The sequence below is a fragment of the Rousettus aegyptiacus genome, unplaced genomic scaffold (genome assembly GCF_014176215.1).
Source record: "Rousettus aegyptiacus isolate mRouAeg1 unplaced genomic scaffold, mRouAeg1.p scaffold_m13_p_1, whole genome shotgun sequence".
NCBI classification, from domain to species: domain Eukaryota; kingdom Metazoa; phylum Chordata; class Mammalia; order Chiroptera; family Pteropodidae; genus Rousettus; species Rousettus aegyptiacus.
The window spans coordinates 34,006,167-34,024,441 of NW_023416284.1; the positions used below are offsets into that span (position 1 = coordinate 34,006,167).

Consider the following 18,275-nt stretch of genomic DNA (forward strand, 5'->3'; position numbering starts at 1 on the left):
AAAATTTATTATTAAATAAAAAAAATTAAATAAAGGTAAGTAATTAGGGCAAAATATGTTTAAATTAGAATACATGTTAATTTGTAATAAAAGACTATAGGTATACTGTTTTATAAATAATAATATCTGCAGTGTGAGAGATTTGGTTTCTGTTTTTATACTTGATAAGTAAACTATGCCTTTGATTATTTTATTAATATACAAATAATAATCCTGGGTAAATTATGATCACATGTATAATATTATAAGAAACATTTTTTAGACTCTTAAACCAGCTTCTGATACCAGTTATCATAATTTACTTGTAAAAAAAAATATGCTTTAGTTTTTATAATTTCAAATACAGTTTTTTAATGACTGAGAAGATTGTTAATACCAATGCAGACTTCTATCAAAGGATCTCAAAAATATAGACAAGACCACTTTCAGAGACCTAAATAATAGTGAGCCATTTTTGAAGTTCTGCAATTGTTGCCAATAATTATGACATATCTACATTCATACACAGTAACAAAATTAGAAAATGAACTCTGATTTTAACTTAGAAGCAGAGGCAAAATCTTATTTTTATTGACCTTTCAACATGGCTTAGTTGAGCACATACTAGAAAGAATATAAGACAGGAGACCTGGTCATCAGACTTTAAAGTTTACAGTCTCAGAATAAGAGCGACAGGGAGAGAGTTGGAAAGCATGTATATATATGTATGTATGTAAACAGCTAACTCCTAAGAGTCTGATTTGTTCTGTCAGCTATCTCTGTTTATTAGTTTTAAGTAGTTTTTATACATATAAATTAGCATCTTTCTATGACTTTAAAAAGGCTTAAGAAGTTGATTGTTTTTTTAGTTCCTCTGGATCTGCCTCGGTCTTGACCCATAGCAGCTCAGGAAACAGCCTAAAGCGCCCAGATACCACAGAATCACTTAATTCTTCCATGTCCAATGGAACAAGTGACGCTGGTAAGTGAGGTTTGAGAATTTAACTTTTTTTCCCTTAACGTTTGTGTGAGAAAAAAAAACAAAAACCGTAATACTGGTAGCAGCACAGACTGGCCTAGTTTAACACCAGTCTTAAGAAAATCTGTTTTATTTTAGACCTTTTCGATTCATATGATGACAGGGATGATGAAGGGGAGGCAGGATCAGTAGAAGAGCACAAGAGCGTTATCATGCATCTCTTGTCCCAGGTTAGGCTTGGAATGGATCTTACTAAGGTAAGAATCAGATTTGGCATTTACTGTCTTAATGTGTATGTGTGAATTCTTAGTGATTGTATGGTGAGTGTGCCTACAAGTATAGTATAATGATATAACTTCTGTTTATACTTTTGTTTTGTCATAATTTAACATATATATAAATGAGTGAATTGAAATTTTTAATAAATAGATGAAATAAATAAAGCTAGATTTGGATTTTATTGGGGACAAATGAGGAATAGTATTAGGCTTGGTTAGTAATGTGGACAAAATCTTAAGTAGTATAGTGTGCACAGAATCAAAGTGAGCAAGAATTCTGATCTTGGGGTTAGAGGACCTGTGTTAGCATCCTCCCTCTGCTATTTTCAAACAGTGTGACCTTGAGCAGGTCCCATCCTCTGTGATCTTTAGGTTTCTCATGCAAAGTGGACACATAGTGACCTGCTTTACAGAGTTGTTGTAGGATTAGAACAGGTGGTGTATGGAAAATTGTGTGACACACATTGAGCCATACAATTATTGTGGTCTGCGATTTCAAAATCTATAATCTTTCCATTATTCCCTCTTATTTTAAAGACTTGAGCTGCGGGCTTTGTCAGTAGCAAGCTTCATTTTGGTTTTAGATTGAGAGGGCAATTAAGAAAAATCTAAGCCATAATACTTTCTAACAAGTGTCTACAATAAAACTTTTCACCCCTATTCTAAACAAGAACAGAAACACAAGGATAGCATTAATTCGTGGAACCCAACATACTTGCCAGGAATGTTCTAGGTAAGAGAATGTTTGCAGGAAATCTCCCAGAATTTTTTCACTGATGATTAGATTGCATAATTGCTGGGGCAGAATTGTCGCTTCAAAAATTATAGCTTAATTTTTGATGTCAACATCTATAATATTCTTTTCTATATCTGTTGGTTTTGATCTCCAATAATGGAAGACCCACCTAAAGGTAACGTAAACAATACTAGGTTTATTATCTCAATGAGAAGTCCAAAAGTAGAGTAATTCTGGAATTGATTAATTTGGTGGGTCAGCAATTCAGGAAAGGACCTAGGTAGGTTCCCTTCAGTCTCTCTGCTCTGCCCTTCTCAGCATGCTGACTTTCACACTCAAGCTTCTCTCCTCATCATTGTCAAATGGCTGCCACACTTCCATTCATCACATCCTTATACAAATGTGTCGAGAGGCAGAAATAATTTTTTTTCCATGAATATTTTTTGTTTTTACTAGGAAGGACATTCTTTTACAGAAGTGGTACATCAGACTTTCAGTTGAATCTCATTGACCAGGGTGCTAGGAATGTGTCCATGTTTAAGCCATTCACTGGCAAGGGAGGTTAAATAAATGGTTCAGATTAATCTACCTTTATCCTCTTGAGATCTGGGAGAATCCTGTGACTTTCAGGGCAGCCTGTAGCCTGAACCTGAACTGAATCAGAGTTGTATTATTAGTGATGAAAGAGATGTGTTGGCAACCCAGTGTCTGCTGTAATCAAGTTTGTGGTTTTTACCTCACATAATTTCCTTTGCCAGATAACCCATATTTGATCTGTAACCACTAAAGTCTTATTACTTGTTACTGAATGATATTTTTTACCAAATGAGTAAAAAAAAAAAAAAATAGCTGTTTTAGAAATCCATATTGGCACAGACAGACAAATGGCTGTGATTGTCAACAGATGTTGAAATTTTGATTCCTTTTATGCATTCCAAAGTGTTATTTCAATAATGCCTTAAATGTGTAAATATTCTATTTATAAATATATTTTCTCAGTTCAGATTCTTTTATAATAGAGTTATTTTCCAAATACTTTGTAGTGTTTGGAAATACTATTAAGTCACATTCCATTTACCTCACTTGGTCTTCAGAACAACCCTAAGATACAAACAGGGTATGTAATTATCCTCATTTTACAGAAACTTAGAGAAGTTCATTTAATTTTCCAGGGCCTCCTCACACCTAAGAAGTGGCAAAATGAGTACTTGAACCCATGCTGAAGACAAGCTAGCCCAGCTGGCTTTCATCAATATTGCAATTTTTTTTTTTTATAAATCGAATAAAATTTTGGTTTTTGGCCTTATCTTCTTTTTTGAATTGCCTATTCAATTCTTTTGTTCATTTTTCTACTGGCAGTAGTAATCTTTCTTGTTGATTTGTAAGAGCTATTTATATACGTTAAAGGTTTTTATCCCTGTTTTTTGTTCTTCAGCATTCTTACTTGGTGATTCATAACCTCTGTGTTCTCCAAGAGTGGTAGGAAGTTTCACTAAGTCAGTACGTAAGCTTACCCACCAATCTAACTGTATTTAAATTATGAACACGTGTTCTATAGAAGGAAAATGTTTACTTAAAATTTAAACTCTATAATAATATTAAATGTTCTAAATGTTATAGCCAGAGTGTCCCTTTCTGAGTTCATATTCCATGAGCACATTGTATATACTCTATATACCCAGCCACACTGGTCAGTTTCTGTCAGACTCCATTTCCTGTCTCCATGTATTTTTGTTCTCCCATCTTCATGTCTCGTTCTTCTGTTTTATTCTCACTTTATTACAGCCTTGCTCTTCTCTAAGGCTTTTCTCTAGTGTCCCTCAGTGACTTGTTTCCCAGCTCTGCCTTTGTTCTGGGTCCCCCAAACAATATGATCTTTCCCCCTTCTAAACTTCCAGGGTAATTTGGGAATCTCTTAGTATATATTTGTCACATTCCACCTAAGATTTAAATGCTGGTATTCTCTCATACTTAACCTTTGCCTCCTCCAAAGCATTTGAGCCAGGACCTGAATACAGTAGTTATGCAGTAATTACTAAGTTTAAAGGAATTTTTGCTTTCTATAGTCCTCTACTTCCATAAAAAATAATTTAAATCTGATATGCATTTCAAAAACTCTTCTTCCATTCTCTAATGAAATTCTTCCCTATTTTGGTTGGTTATTCCTAATCTCTCATTCCTTCTTTCATTCTTTCTTTCCATATTCAAATCTTTTTTTCTTTTTCTTTCTCCTCTGTTATATTCGTAGCCCTTCACATCTTTATTCTTTTCTTCCTTTCATTTAATTCTTCAATTGTTATTAAAAATTTCTTACTATGTAATAGTAGCTGAAAGTGTAAGTGCAAATAAGAGTGGCCCTTGCATTCTAGGAACTTGCCAATTATTTGAGGACACAGATTCATAAGTAAATAAATTTCTTAGTGCACCTGACGATAGAGAAGCCACAGCAAAGAGGAAAGTGCACAGACACCATCCCTACCCCAAGTCAGACCCAATTATGAATTCCACATTAATAACAGTTCAGTAAGACCATTTCTCATCCTTTTTGAGCTTCATTTTTCTCCATCATAAAATAGGGATAATAATTTCTTCACAGCAGGATTGTTGTACAGTTCAATGAGATAATGTGTGTATGTGATGCCCCAGCAAGTAGGCATCCAGGGGTTGCTAGAGTGGCTTGTTGTTACAGTGATTTGGGGATTGGGGGAGCTAAAGGGAGGTTGCGTGGAGGAAGTGACATGTGAACATTCGGAGCCTCTTCTCTGTTTTTCACCTGCTGGGCAGGATAACGGGCATTTATGAAACAGAACAATTTAGGAAGTAGGTATCAAAAGCATGCCTGGGAGTACTTGGTGGGTGTTATGATTGGGATGAATTTTGGGGGTTTTTAAGCAGTTCAGCAATCAGTTTATCTGCAGTGAAATTTGATCCTCAAGCTCAAACGTATGTTTTTCAGGTAGTTCTTCCAACATTTATTCTTGAAAGAAGATCTCTTTTAGAAATGTATGCAGACTTTTTTGCACATCCGGACCTGTTTGTGAGGTATTTGACTAAACACAATAGTTTCCAATTTTTTAAGATTTTACTCAATAGGCTTTTGCCTTATAGGATAGATGGACTCCCTTCTGCCTATTAAACATCTCTGGGGCAAAGTAGCATTGAACATTTTGTTTGTATTAGATGCCAAGGTTATATAGTGGCGATGTTGTTTAACACTTTAAAACATCTTGAGAGCTCATTAATAGGTAGCCAGTATATATGGAGCCAAGTTATGAGCTTATTTGGCCCAGGGATTGGTAATCACTGTGAAATTATTTACACTGTGTCCTAATGAAGTTCAGTTAGCTAAATTCAGCAAAGGTTTCTGAAGTGCTCGTTGTTGCCAGGACACTGTGAGCTAGAAAAGAAAAGGTCACAGTGTCTGCCCTTGAGAAGTTTATAGTCTAGTTTCCAGATTACAGACTGATTCATTAATTTTAAATGTAAAACTTGCAATATTAAATATATGTTAAATATAAAAGTGAGATTGATTTATAGAAGGTGAGTTCACATTGATTTTCAGTGGTAGCAGAAAACTTTTCTTTATAAGGGATTTTTCTAATTTGTCCTCGCTGATTGCATTTCTTGGCCTTGGTCTGTGGTTTACTAAAGCCAGATACAAATCACTAAGGTTTTACAGTGGGTGGGCACATTGGCTGAGATTGATATATATCAGTCCTTGTAGAAGATTTAAGAGAATCATTTAACCAATTATCAAAGGGAAGAATTTCAATAAATATGGCACTGTTTAAATTAATACATACTTAAACAAATGATTAAATATTTATTGGTAATGTGTAAATAAAGATGCAAAGTACCAGTTATTCATTAGATATAGATTTGAGATTTAAGGATAGTGTTTCTGTATGAGAATTTAGACTTTGAGGTCCCTTAGAGAAACCACCTAAAAATAAAGAAAAGTACAACTAAAAAGCCAGTGGATAAGTTTAAATGGAATTCTAAAAATACTCAATTCCAAAAAAGGAAGAAAGGAGAAATAATGGAACAAGGGAAAAAAAAGGGACAAATAAAAAACAAATATCAAGATGGTGGAGTTAATTGCAACTATATCAGACACTCAATGTAAGTAGCATATGTACTCCATTTAAGAGAACGGTGATTTTTAGACTGGATAAAAAGCAAGATTCATCTGTATGCTATTTGCAAGCTTGAGATTTTAAATATGAAGACACTGATTTATTAAAAGTAAAAGGATGGGCAAAGACAGTTCGTGCAAAACAAAACATAACAAAGCTGGTATTATTGCATTAGTATCAAAAGACACTTTTTAAAACAAATATTGCCAGAGACAAGTTAGGATTTTTCATATGATAAAAAGTCAGTTTATCAAGAATACATTATAATCCCAAATGTGTATGTACCTAATAACAAAATGTATGCAGCAAAAAATGACTGAACTAAAGGGAGACATAGAGAAGTGCACAGTGGTGATTGGAAATTCCTCCCTCAAGGAATTGATAGAAAACGTAGCTCCCAGCATGCTCTGCACCCACCCCTCCAAAAATCAGTAAGGCTATAGAAGATTCAAACAGCATTATCAATCAGCTTGACCCAGTTGGCCTTTCTAGACACTACCAAAACAATTTGTATAACATGGAACGTTGATCAAGATAGACCATATACTGGGAAGACTTAATAAATTTAAAATAATTGGAACCATACATGGTATCTTCTGAACACGAGAGAATTAGATTAGAAATCAATAACAGATATATCTAGAAAATTTCCAACTATTTGGCAATTAAATAGTACACTTATAAGAAGTTCTGACACTAGGAAAACTAATCTGTGGTACTGGAAACCAGAAACAGTATTTGCCTCGGGGTGAGGGGCAGGGACTGCTTGGAAAGGGGGATGAGGAAACAGAGGTAATAGAAATGTTCGATATCATGATTGGATGGCGATTAATTAAATGGTTATATACATTTGTCATGTTCATCAAACCGAACACTTAAGACTGCTGTATTTAATTTTGTGTATTACACCTCAATTTTAAAAAGAAGCTTTGAGGTAACTCCTGGCCCTGGGTCTTCTCAGCTTGTCTCAGGGTGGATCATGCTGAGGCGTGCTGGGAGCTTGTCTCTTGTCAGAAAGCAGGACTTTAAATATTGTCTTTCTCCCTTGCAGCATTAGTGACCAGAAGGACGCCAGAGACCGAATGGTTCAGGTTGTTAAATGGTACCTCTCAGCCTTTCATGCAGGAAGGAGAGGATCAGTTGCCAAAAAGCCATACAACCCTATTTTGGGCGAGATCTTTCAGTGTCACTGGACATTACCAAATGATACTGAAGAGAATGCTGTGAGTTCTGCACTAATGTTTTTAGTTATCTTAAGTTGCGTAGTGATTCAAGGTTTCATTTTATTTGGGGCCAGATAACAATTATAAAGTGATCAGAAGTTGCTCACCACCCATAGAAGAGCAGTGTTGTTGGGTCAGCATATTTTGAATATAGTGAACAAGGAGAAAAAGTGGCATGAGATAAGGATAGAGATTTAGAGATTAGGTCATGCAAGGTCTCATGGGCCCTAATGATAACTACGGCTTATCAGGATCTCATTTTTGCTTTGAAAAGATCATTTAATGATTTTATGAAAAATAATTTGGAAATGGGCAAAAATAGAAGGGGACCATTGAGAAAGCTGTGGCATTATTCCAGGAGAGACATAGTTGATTCGAGCTATATTTTGGAGTTAAAACTGATAGATGGATTGGGGGAGGTAAGGGGAAAAGGGGACAGTCGGAGATGAATCCTTACCTTTGAGCTTCAGAGTTGGTTGGTGTCATTTACTAAAAAGGAGAAGATTGAGTTTGAGGAACTCTGATTTGAAATATAAAGTGTGAGGGGTCTGTTAAACATGTAAGTAGAGCTGTCAAGTTGGGAGCTGGAATCTAAGAGTCTTGAGTTCAAGGGAGAGATGTAGAATAGAGATGAGGCTTTCAGAGATTTCAGTATATTTAGATAGCACTTAAAGCCCTGGGATTAGATGAAATATCCTAAGAAGATAGTATAGCTAGGGAAGAGTAGATAACTCAGACCTGAGCCACAGGGCTTTTAGCATTTAGAGCAAGGAAGACTCAAATAAATGTAAAAGGCCTCAAGGAATTGTGGGGAGGGAGGTTCAGGGAAGTCCCTAGCCCTCAGTGCCCACAGTCTCTCAGTAATGATAACTCTCCATGTCTTTTCTCTTTTTAAAGTGACATGTTACATGCAGTCCTTTCTAAAGATAGAGGCAGTATGTGTCTGTTCCTAATTATTTGGTAGACATTGATAAGTGCCTGCTCTGTGCCAGGCCTGTCCCTAAGTTAGGCACATGATCCTTGCTTTCAAAAATGCCTTAGGGAGACTGACACAAAGCAATCATTTCAGTAGTGTAATTAAGTGCCATAATAAAAATATGTATCAAGAGCCTTCAGTTACTAGAGTCTCTGCAGTGTCATTTGTGTTTCCACACCAAAAAAAAAAAAAAAAAAAAAAATGATGTTATATTTGTTTGCAGGAGCTGGTGTCAGAAGGACCAGTCCCTTGGGTTTCCAAAAACAGTGTAACATTTGTGGCTGAGCAGGTTTCCCATCATCCACCCAGTAAGTTACAGAGCTTCTCTAAAACATCCACTTTCGAATATTTTCTCTAAAGAGGGTCATAAAAAGTTCCATAGGTGAGGTCACCGTACTATTAGTTTTATGGCTGCCTGTACTCTCCCAATCGTGTGAGGGCTGGTTCCTCATACCTGTTCCTTATATGAATTCCAAAGACTCTGTTAACTCTACTGATTAAATATGTATCAATATGTAAATGAGATATAGTTTCTGTTTAGTATGTATATTCCTGGCATTGTGGAGAGAATGCGTGTCCTCAGTATCTTATTTGCTAAGTGCAGAGGTATGACTGGAAGTATTGGATGGGCTCAGGTTGGAGCTGGGACAGGAATGTGCTTGCCGACTGTAAGAACAGACAGCTCTTTTGATCTTAAGCCTTCGGGATTTGCCATAGCTTCATGGTTCAGGGAAGTCCCGGCCCACGTGGCCCTGAATGGTTGCTTGCATTGGGGGTACAAGGTCTCATTCATGACACTTCTTTTGAGGGGTAAAGGATTTCCCCCTTGGAGCTGGTTCTTCTGGTTAAGAGAGTTGGAGGGGTGGTTATACCTACATAGTGCACTGACCGAAAGCAATTTCTGCAGTTTCAGCTTTTTATGCTGAGTGTTTTAACAAGAAGATACAATTCAATGCTCATATCTGGACCAAATCAAAATTCCTTGGGATGTCGATTGGTGTGCACAACATAGGGCAGGGTAAGTGTATAGTCTTTGGGCATTGGATGGACTCCAGTGTTAATAGGAGAATTTCATGTCATTCTAATATGTACTGGACACATAATATGTCCAAGTAAGAGGAAATAGCCCCAGAAAGCCAGGCTGGATGTCATTGTTTGCATGCAAGCACATGTACTGGGGATGAGGGTAGTGGTGGGGTAAAAGATTGGTTTTCCCTAGATTGAATGGAGTATCTGTCAATCAGACAATAGAGCCTGATGGCCAGTTGACACTAGTCATTAGAGTTTCTATCCCTTCTTTCCGCAGGCTGTGTTTCATGTCTGGACCATGATGAGCATTACATTCTCACATTCCCCAATGGTTATGGAAGGCAAGTAGAGCTGTGTCTATTTCTTTTAATCAGCAAGCAGCAGGACCTGCTGTTTCTTAAGCTATGTCCCTTATCTGAAAACTTCTGATTTTGCAGGTCTATCCTCACAGTGCCCTGGGTGGAACTTGGTGGAGAATGCAGTATTAATTGTTCCAAAACTGGCTATAGTGCAAATATTGTCTTCCACACTAAACCTTTCTATGGGGGCAAGAAGCACAGAATTACGGCTGAGATCTTGTAGGTATTTTGTTTTGCTTTTCTGCTTTGGCGCTCTTCTGCTTCTCTGAAATACTTTTTTGTCTTGAACTATAATGTGTTAGGGATTGACCATTTTAATGGTTCTGTCTTTGTAAACTTGTTTCTCATCTTGTGTATCCTGTCTCTTTCTAAAAATCTCATTTTTAGGAGACCTAAAATCTAGGTTCAGAACAATCAGAGATCATTAGTGGGAGTTCCTTCCTAGGAACTTGACTTGCAACTGGGGAATAGAAAAAGGTCTGCCTAGGCCATTTAGCTAACCCAGATCTGGGGTTCCTGCCTCATTATTGCCAGATTGAGCTATGAACTAGGTATTCCATACAGTAGACACTGTGACTCCCACTAGAGTGTCTCCAAGTCCTCACAGTTCTTTTGTCTGTGCCTTTCTTGGGAAAAATGGTAACCATCGCATCTTAGCTTGGTTCTCTTTGACACTCTAGATAGGGTCCGATGAAGAATTCTGGGTGACAGTCAGGTGAGTTCAGAGCCCGCCTGAAGGAGGAAAATCCGCAGGACTTTCTCTGCCCTCAAAGGCTTTATTGGGAACAGTGTTGCAGTTGGAAAGACAACTGGTTAACCAGTTTTCCTGGAAGATAATTTGGATGACAGTATCAGTATCCAAAAATATCTTAAGCAGGGTGGGACCATGAATACAAAGATGAAGTTGACTAAAGATCAGTGTAAAATCCGAAATATTGCAGTCAAAATATACAGGCAGAGCTTAGAGAGCAGCAAAAGTCACCTCTATAGTGCTGCTGCTCCTCAGAAAGAGCAGGTGTTGGAAGTAAGATGTCCAGAACAGAGACATGGGTATGCCTGCTTCTTGGAGTTCCTTAGAGGTAATCAGTACCAACAGGAACTGCTAACTCAGCAGAATTCTCCACTAGTCATATCCATAAATAATAGACTACTCTCAAAATTGTGAGCTAAAAGAGTGCTGGGTGGGCTCTTCAAATTAGGGAATTGAGCATCAGATGAAGGATGTATTAGCTGAGTAGGTCTCAAACTTTTTGGTTTTGTTTATATTATATCCATCAATATAATAATAAAATATAACAAATTTTAAAACAAAAGCATTTATAAATGACAATAGTATTTTTATGAAAAAGAACTTTCCACAACTTTTAAGAAATTTGTGAGAGTGGCATTGCACACTTTTTGAATTTTGTAAATGTCTAATATACAGTCATGCACTGCATAATAATGGCAACCACAAATCACATTCATGAAAGGACATAAGATTATAATACAGATGAGAAATTCCTGTCACCTAGCAATATCATACCATTGTAATGTCATAGTGCAACACATCACATTCCCTGTTTGTAGTGATGCTGGCGTAAACAAACCCACAGTGTATATAAAGTATAGCATATATTGTTATGTACAATACATAATACATGATAATGATAATAAATGACTGTTACTGATTTATGTACTTACTATACTTTTATCATTATTTTAGAGTACTCTTTCTGCTTACAAAAAAGTTGGCTTTAAAACCGTATATCCCATGTCAACGGCCTCATACATGTCATGTTTACCTTGTCTCTTGATTGCATCATTTTTTCTTGATTTAATCTAGTGCGTAATAGGCTATACCATCTAGGTTTGTGTAAAGTGCTTTCTAAGATGTTTGCACAATGACAAAATTACTTAACTACCCATTTCTCAGAACATGTCTCGATTAAGTGGGGCATGACTGTAATTAATAGAAGACAGCTAGATTCTCCTGTGTACTTGCAGTCAGTCAGTTGCTATACACTTGTGAAAAATTAAAGTGAAAAGGGAAAATAATATTTTAATACTAGGAAAATAGTTTTGACCTAAGGGTGTCTTGGGAACCCCCAGGGATCCCCAGACCATACTTCGAGAACCACTTACAATGACTTTAAATCTGAGATCCTACCCTTTTTCTTTCTACTTGTCTCCTTTTCCCTAAAGCCCCTAAATCATAGAGGAAATTAAGTTGGTAGCAGGTTCATCCCTCTCTGTGTATTTTTCTCTTCTGACTCTTTTATCCTCCTTTTGTGTTCATGCCTTACCCCTCCTTACCATCCTTTCTTGTGATGCTTATCTTCCCAAATTCCATATCTGCCATGTACGTCATGTCCAAGTAGGGGCCTGTTTGGACTTTTGAGGAAGGGAAAAAAGGTCAAACCATTTGACCCAGAGGTCCCTTTCAGCCTGAAGATGAAAGCCTGGTCTCTAATGTTACGTCCTTAAGCAAAGTTTGTCCTGACCCTCATCCCAGCAGTTTTGCCTTTGAACTCCAGTGCTCATATAAACTCACCACAGAACTTACCATCCAGAATCTCATTGGCAACGTCTCTCCCCACTAGGCTATGAACAGCTTTAGGGAAGGGACTGTCCCAGTCTGCTGTGTCCCCAGCACCCACCACTGGGCTCTCCTGCTCATCTTATACTCACTGTTCATGTGATCTCAGGTTCATTAGCATCTTGTTTAGGGCCCCCATTCTTACATTTGGCTTCGGAAATCCAGTTCTATTTATCTACCTTTATCAAAGACTTCACATCTGCTGTTCTTTGTTTTGCTCTGTGTAGGTAGGCCACCCTGACCAGATTCAGATTCTTTGGTACTTTTCAACTTGAGACTAACACAAATGTTTCCTTTTCTGTTTAGTTCTCCAAATGACAAGAAGTCTTTTTGTTCAGTTGAAGGAGAATGGAATGGTGTAATGTACGCAAAATATACAACAGGGGTAAGAGCCTATATTTTGCCACTGGTTTCAGGCTACATAAAATTGTAGCCTTTATGTTACTCTGGCTTCCTTCATCTGGAAATTTAACCACCAAGGCCAGCTCTAATGCCATCTCTTCAGGACAAGCCTTTTCCTTTCTCCACCTCTTCCCCAGCAGTACAGGTAGTAGAATAGTTTTTAATTTTCTCCTCTCAAAACACTCAAGAATAATATATATATAGAAAAATGCTTGGCCCATAGAAGCACCCAGTAAATGTTAGCTATATCATTAGAATGTGCAGTATGTTTATAAAACTAAGTGCTAATTTGTATTTATGTACACACTTTGATTTTGTATAAGAAATGTATTGACTGCCTGGCACCAGGGATACAGAAATGAGTAAGATAGCCCTTGCCCTCAAGGAACTTGCAGACAGTACCTAGACCTCATTTAAGGTAGGAAGAAGATAGTATGGGATTAACAGGCGTCAATGAACTGGATTTTGGACTTGGAGAATTTAAAATGTAAAAAACACTTCAGCATACTTATCATTAGGATTATTTATGGGTCTAGTTCTCTTAAGAGATTACATCATGAGAATGTAGCACAATAGCCACATGGAAAATGTCTGTTGCACTGAGCTTCTACCAAGAATTAAGGTACGCACCTGTGTGCATATAAAACTCATTGTCTACATCATTAATACACAGGGATTTGATTATTACATCTGTTAATAAAAGGTTTCTGGAAAGATTTGACTTACTCCTAGAACAGTTTGAACAGTAAAACATCTGCCTACCTGTTCTGTTTTCTAGGAAAATACAGTTTTTATAGATACCAAGAAGTTGCCTATAATCAAGAAGAAAGTGAGGAAGTTGGAAGATCAGAATGAGTATGAATCCCGCAGGTAAGGAAATGACATAACTTGAGGCAGGGTTCCTGCTATTGGCGAGTCATAGGCACAGGGCTGGGTTTTGGAGATAGTATAGCAGAGTATATTGGCACAGACTAAGTTTGAATGCCTGGGTTCATGTGGAGCTCCACCACTTATTAGTTTTGTAAACAAAACTGTAAGTTCACCTCTTTTGTCACCTCTCCTTAAAATCTACCTAAGAGGAGTTGTGAGGACTAAATGAGATAAGCATGTAGCATATATATGATGCTTGGTGTGTAAGTACCCAGTGTACGTTGACTTATCATCATCTTTGTGCTTTATAAGAGATGACAGGAAGGTCCCAACTGAGGTGTTTAGTAAAACACCTTCAGGTCTTTTGTTTCTAAGAACTTTTAAAAAAAAATTTCATCCCTAGGTATTTCCGTATCTGTCTCTAAAATGACTTTTTAAAACAACTACGATGTCATCCTTTAAGAAAATCAGTTCCTTAATATCAAATGCCTAACTGGCATTCAATTTTTCAGTAGTCTTAAACATTATAATTATTTCCTTTTTCATTTGCCCAATAAAATTGGTATCTTTTAGTGGTTATGAGGAGTTGTGCACTAAAGTTCTTTGTTTAGCATATTAGGGGATTTCTTAAATATAAGTAAGGGGACCTAACAAATTACCCACTGCTTGTCTCTAACTTGTTAATATCCTGCTAAGCGGAAATCTGTAGATATACATGGTCTGTTACCACAAGAGGATCTTAGGCATGGCCACTTTTCAAGTCCCTAGGAGTCTTTACTTGTAAAGTGACGTGTTTGGACCAGACTCGTCCAATTACTATCTTCCAGATCTTGAGAGGAAGCCAAATCTTTTTAAGCCTCTGCAATTCACCTTTTGACTCTTTCTCTGTTCACACTGTTTCTCCGAGTTCTCATTATTAAATCCAAAGGAGCTTTTCTGACATGGAACTTCACAGGTCCTCTGACCTAATCCTTCGGTTTAAAGGACACTCAGGCCCTAGAGAGGTGTACCGACACCTCTAAAGTTGCATTAGAGGCTGATTAGATGTAGAGCCAGAAATAGAATCCCAGGTCTCAGTTCTCACTGTTCTTTCTCTTCTGTTTTATGTATCATATATCCAGCTTTCTGCCCTCCCTCTCTCCCTCTCCCTCCCTTTCCTCCTTGCCTCCCTCCCCACACCCCTCTCTTTTTCTTTCTTTCTTTCACAACTAGCAATAGAAGTACAATCTTCTATTTTTCTGTTCTTTATTCCAGTGCCCTGGTGCCAGCTTAAGGAGATTTAGTAAAGTCACTTGACTTACATTGTGATAATTCTATATTCAGGGTATCTGTAGACTGTCATTCAAGATTGCTAACTCCTGTGTTCATCTAGTATTTAGCACCTCAACTTCTTCTTTTAGCCTTTGGAAGGATGTCACTTTCAACTTAAAAATCAGAGATATTGATGCAGCAACTGAAGCCAAGCATAGACTTGAAGAAAGACAAAGAGCAGAAGCCCGAGAAAGGAAGGAGAAGGAAATTCAGTGGGAGACAAGGGTAAGCTTGCTTTGGGGAAGCCTGTCCCAACCTCCCAGGTGCTTTCCCCTTTTCCCCTGAGCTGTAATTCATTCATTCGTTTTCAATGAATTGTTGAAGCACCAAACATTGGTTTAAGCAAGCATAGTGGTGAAAAGATGAGCCCATAAAATAATATGAAGTATGATGTTATAGAAAGTACACAGCAAGTGTATAACTGAATTCTTCCCCCTTTCTTTTATAGTTATTTCATGAAGACGGAGAATGCTGGGTTTATGATGAACCATTACTGAAACGTCTTGGTGCTGCCAAGCATTAGGTTGGGAGATGCAAAGTAGTTTACACCTGACACCAGGGCAGTAGGCATAATTAAGCAACAGTCTTCCTTTGGGAGAACCTACTTAATACTCCCTTATTGCAGTGGTTCCTATCTCAGGGATACTGGACTTTCCGATGCAGATGAACAATTAAAGCGAGAAAAGCTTCCCTTTTTTCTTCTTTTGTGGCAGTTACAACAATTTTGACTTCAATCCTGAGAAAAACTTCAGGTTTTGCAAACAAGATGTCTGTTCCTTTTCCAAACCCCAGGCTTCAAAAAGCATTTATAACTCCCAGTCTCAAACTCTGCACTCTGTTACTGCTATTGAGATATACTTCATCTGTTTCCTCATTCATGTAATCTGGGATATATATACACATACACACATATATACATATATACTTGATGCCAGATTTTTCATAAACACTCCATCTACTGTAAATATCAGTTCCTATGAGTTGTTTTAGAAAATTAGTGCAATGTATTAAAATCAAGTGTTAGGAAATTTTCATGGTCTCACCTACAATGACTTTTATTTGGAATTGAACTATTGTATTTAACTCTGGATTACAGTTTAATTATACTCAGTGCTTCTTAAGGCTTCATAAAGTACTTTTCCAACCTTTTTTTTAAATGTGTTTCTTTTATTTGTTGTTAAACTTGGAGCCAGTTATTTAGCAACCTTGAATACAAGAATTGGCATTTCACGAGGACTCTTCTGAATAATGGGAGGGTTCCTCCTGTTTGTCACCCTTCCTTTACACCTGGCGTTCTGTCTTTAGCCCCCACCATACTCTTCTCCAGTGTCTTCGCTGAACTCTCATATAGCACACATCGAGCTACCAACATTTTATCCAAAAATATTTTATTTCCTTAGAGGGTTTTAGAAGTGTTCATTTTTAGGTCTCTACCCCACACTGAAACAAAACATAATAAAAAGAAAGCCACAGTAGCAAATGGCTCGACTGAAGGGCAGTACAGAATTATCTTTATTTAAAAATACATTAAAAACAACATCATCATCATCATTTAGGTATTAGTATTAGCACCTAACGTTTAGGCACTAATAAGACATTGATTACATGGGGAGTTTGGATTCAATCTGAGAGGACCAGGACAGGCCAGGGCTTCTCAAACTGCTCCGGTAAGCTTTTTGGTCACACTTGGCCCACCCTAATTTCTCTCTGCCAGCTGCTACTGTAACCCTTGGTTTGTTAGTCACAATCAAAAGGGGGTGGGAGAGTAAATCAAATTCTATGATGCCAGTGCAAAAATTCAGTGGAAGCCCTAAGGCCATAGTAGTGTAACTTCATAAAATACACATTTTAAAATACACAATGCTTCATTCAGGCCAATGAGACTGCAGTTTATTTGACTATTTTATGGTAAGGGAGAAGGTTAAGTGTTGATGTGAAAGCCCTGATATCAGTAATAGGTATGGTAGAATCTACCAACAGAGGAGAGGTTGGCAGGTAGGTCAGCTGCATCACTTCACAAGCAGAGTTTGAATCCTCACCACAAGGGATAGCATCCTCTTCCAGTTCATACTTCCCAAATCCAACAACCTGAAAGAAGCCAAAGACTCAAGGTGAGAAATCTGACCAGATTTGGGCAAAGACCTGTTAGGTCCTCTGATAGCAACCCAAACCCGATGAATGGTAACGGCTAAGTGACAGCCCTGGAAAGGACAGAGCTACAGCTTAGTTAACCGTACTCACATGAACACTGAGCGTTTTACTTCCTGGTCCTCTGTGAGCCTTGAACCAGTTGACTAGATCTGATTTTGAGAATGACTTCAGTGCTTCAATCTTATAGGAAAAGGGAAGATAAGGAAGAAATAAAGCTATAAAAGACTAGCAATACACTTTCTGGAAAGAGTTCTTAAACATAACTCCCTAGGCAGCCTTCCTTGGTCTGAGCACGTCATTTTTATTCTTCCAAGTTTCAGCTTGCTGCCAACCTTCCAGAGAGGGATAAAAATTAGCCCCAGTGACATACTTTCATGTTTCATAGCAATGACTGACCCTGGCAGATAAGCAAGAGAGGGTAGCAGATGCTGGAATTACAGCTTAGTACACCAAGCCAAAACTCTCAGGTACCTGGAAACTGTACACTCTAGCTTGAGAAAATACAGTAACTACTGAAACAGGTGAAAAGTTCTAATAGGAAAACTGGAGTGCCTTAAGAGCCGGGCTAAAAGCCTCTTAAATCCTCTGCCCCAATGTAATTCACTGCAGATGGTTATAGTATAAGAGCGCACTGGAGTGCAGGGCTCTTTTTTGCAGGTGTTACTACTTTGGGCTAGAAGTAGTCAAAAGGCCTACACCAGGAATCATTACATCTGGAGGAGGAACTCCATAAAGACCAGAAGTTTTAAATTTTCTTTAAATTGCAGAACACTTTTTTATCTCCACAAATCTTAAAGTGAACCTCACATACTATATAGTACAAAAATGGATCTGCTCTGATTGAAACTGCTTGGGGAGGTGGAGTAAGGATTAGCATCCTGGTCACTTGGCCACCTAAGGTGCTAAAGAAGCCAGTCTGAAATCTAGATTCGACTAATCAAAAATGAGCAAGTAAATAACCAAGCCTGAATGACTGCCCCAGGTTTCTCTTCCACACAATACTGATTTTCTAGGAATTGTGACTCCTACAAAATCAGGAGTCCCTGTGAGGGTTGTCTTACTCTAAAAACCATGTTATTACCTCATGTGCGAGGCGGTCAAAGAGATACTGCTGTGTCACCACTTCGTTCCAGTTCCTATCCACCTCCTCCCCGAGGTGGGTATCCTCACACTCCTTCAGCTTGATGAGAGCTGTGACCTGTTACACCAAAAGTAGAGATCTTCAGGCATGGCATCACATCAGTTCCCCCAGAACACACCTGGCTTTG

The 18,275-nt window shown here is 37.8% G+C and overlaps 2 protein-coding genes across 17 annotated transcripts in view; one reads left to right on the forward strand and one right to left on the reverse strand.

Annotated features, from left to right (window-relative positions):
• OSBPL9 (oxysterol binding protein like 9) overlaps positions 1-16,013 on the forward strand; it is a 112,479-nt gene extending 96,466 nt beyond the window's left edge. For all 15 annotated transcript variants that reach the window (XM_016120267.2, XM_016120271.2, XM_016120268.2 and 12 more), the window contains 12 exons: positions 849-961; positions 1,097-1,215; positions 4,929-5,014; positions 7,160-7,331; positions 8,531-8,615; positions 9,215-9,325; positions 9,614-9,677; positions 9,774-9,914; positions 12,580-12,658; positions 13,454-13,545; positions 14,946-15,081; positions 15,305-16,013. In XM_016120267.2, the coding sequence (XP_015975753.1) occupies positions 849-961; positions 1,097-1,215; positions 4,929-5,014; positions 7,160-7,331; positions 8,531-8,615; positions 9,215-9,325; positions 9,614-9,677; positions 9,774-9,914; positions 12,580-12,658; positions 13,454-13,545; positions 14,946-15,081; positions 15,305-15,379 (1,273 nt within the window). In that variant the 3' untranslated portion in view covers positions 15,380-16,013. The remainder of the gene's footprint in view (positions 1-848; positions 962-1,096; positions 1,216-4,928; positions 5,015-7,159; positions 7,332-8,530; positions 8,616-9,214; positions 9,326-9,613; positions 9,678-9,773; positions 9,915-12,579; positions 12,659-13,453; positions 13,546-14,945; positions 15,082-15,304) is intronic.
• Positions 16,014-16,235: 222 nt separating this feature from the next.
• The window catches only part of NRDC (nardilysin convertase), a 67,815-nt gene continuing 65,775 nt past the window's right edge, over positions 16,236-18,275 (reverse strand). For both annotated transcript variants that reach the window (XM_016120265.2, XM_016120266.2), the window contains 3 exons: positions 18,089-18,205; positions 17,098-17,187; positions 16,236-16,944 (listed from right to left, as the gene is read on the reverse strand). In XM_016120265.2, coding sequence (XP_015975751.1) covers positions 16,747-16,944; positions 17,098-17,187; positions 18,089-18,205 — 405 coding nt within the window. In that variant the 3' untranslated portion in view covers positions 16,236-16,746. The remainder of the gene's footprint in view (positions 16,945-17,097; positions 17,188-18,088; positions 18,206-18,275) is intronic.